This window comes from Merops nubicus, unplaced genomic scaffold, assembly GCF_000691845.1.
Source record: "Merops nubicus isolate BGI_N331 unplaced genomic scaffold, ASM69184v1 scaffold13647, whole genome shotgun sequence".
NCBI lineage: Eukaryota > Metazoa > Chordata > Aves > Coraciiformes > Meropidae > Merops > Merops nubicus.
In genome coordinates, this window is record NW_008621058.1 from 7,483 (window position 1) to 8,169 (window position 687).

At 60.0% G+C, this 687-nt stretch overlaps 1 protein-coding gene across 1 annotated transcript in view; it reads left to right on the plus strand.

The window, feature by feature from the left end:
* LOC103776803 (TBC1 domain family member 22B-like) overlaps positions 1–687 on the plus strand; it is a gene marked incomplete at both ends in the record, with an annotated part of 5,033 nt that overhangs the window by 3,546 nt on the left and 800 nt on the right. The window contains 2 exon segments of the mRNA XM_008944331.1: positions 68–196; positions 653–687. Coding sequence (XP_008942579.1) covers positions 68–196; positions 653–687 — 164 coding nt within the window.

Consider the following 687-nt stretch of genomic DNA (forward strand, 5'->3'; position numbering starts at 1 on the left):
TGTGGTGGGGTGTTTTGGGGCTCGGGTTGAGGCCGGCCCCTGCCTGAGGGGTCTTCCTGCCCCGCAGGGCTATCTCCCCGCCAACACGGAGCGGCGCAAGCTGACGCTGCAGCGCAAGCGGGAGGAGTACTTCGGCTTCATCCAGCAGTACTACGACTCCCGGAACGAGGAGCACCACCAGGACACCTACCGGCAGGTACCCGCCCCCGGCCTGGCTTCCCGTCTGGCTCACAGCCCCTCCCTCCCTCCTGCTGCCCCTCCCTCCTGCTACTGGGGCTGAGTTCCTGCTGCGGCTTCTCTGTGCGCCTGGGGTCACGGCTGGACTTCCTCTGGCTGCAGCTAGTGGGAGTCTGCTCCTTGAGGACAGGGCACCGTGGTTCTGTCGCTTTAGTTATGGATATTCATATAAGCCTTCCCTAAATTGATCTGATAACTCAGTTTCAGAGCCCAGCTCTGTCCAGCTGCCCACAGCTGAGCAGAGGAGACTGGAGATAGAGCTGTAGCTGACTTTATGAGTGCAGCCATCATCTGTAGTCCTTGCTACACTTGCCTGAGGGGACACTGAGGAGTGGATTCCCCTCTGTCAGCCTGTGGTGACTTACTGTGCTCGCAGGAGGCTCGGCTGGTGTGTGTAACCCACCCTCTCTTCCAGATCCACATTGACATTCCAAGGACCAACCCCCTCAT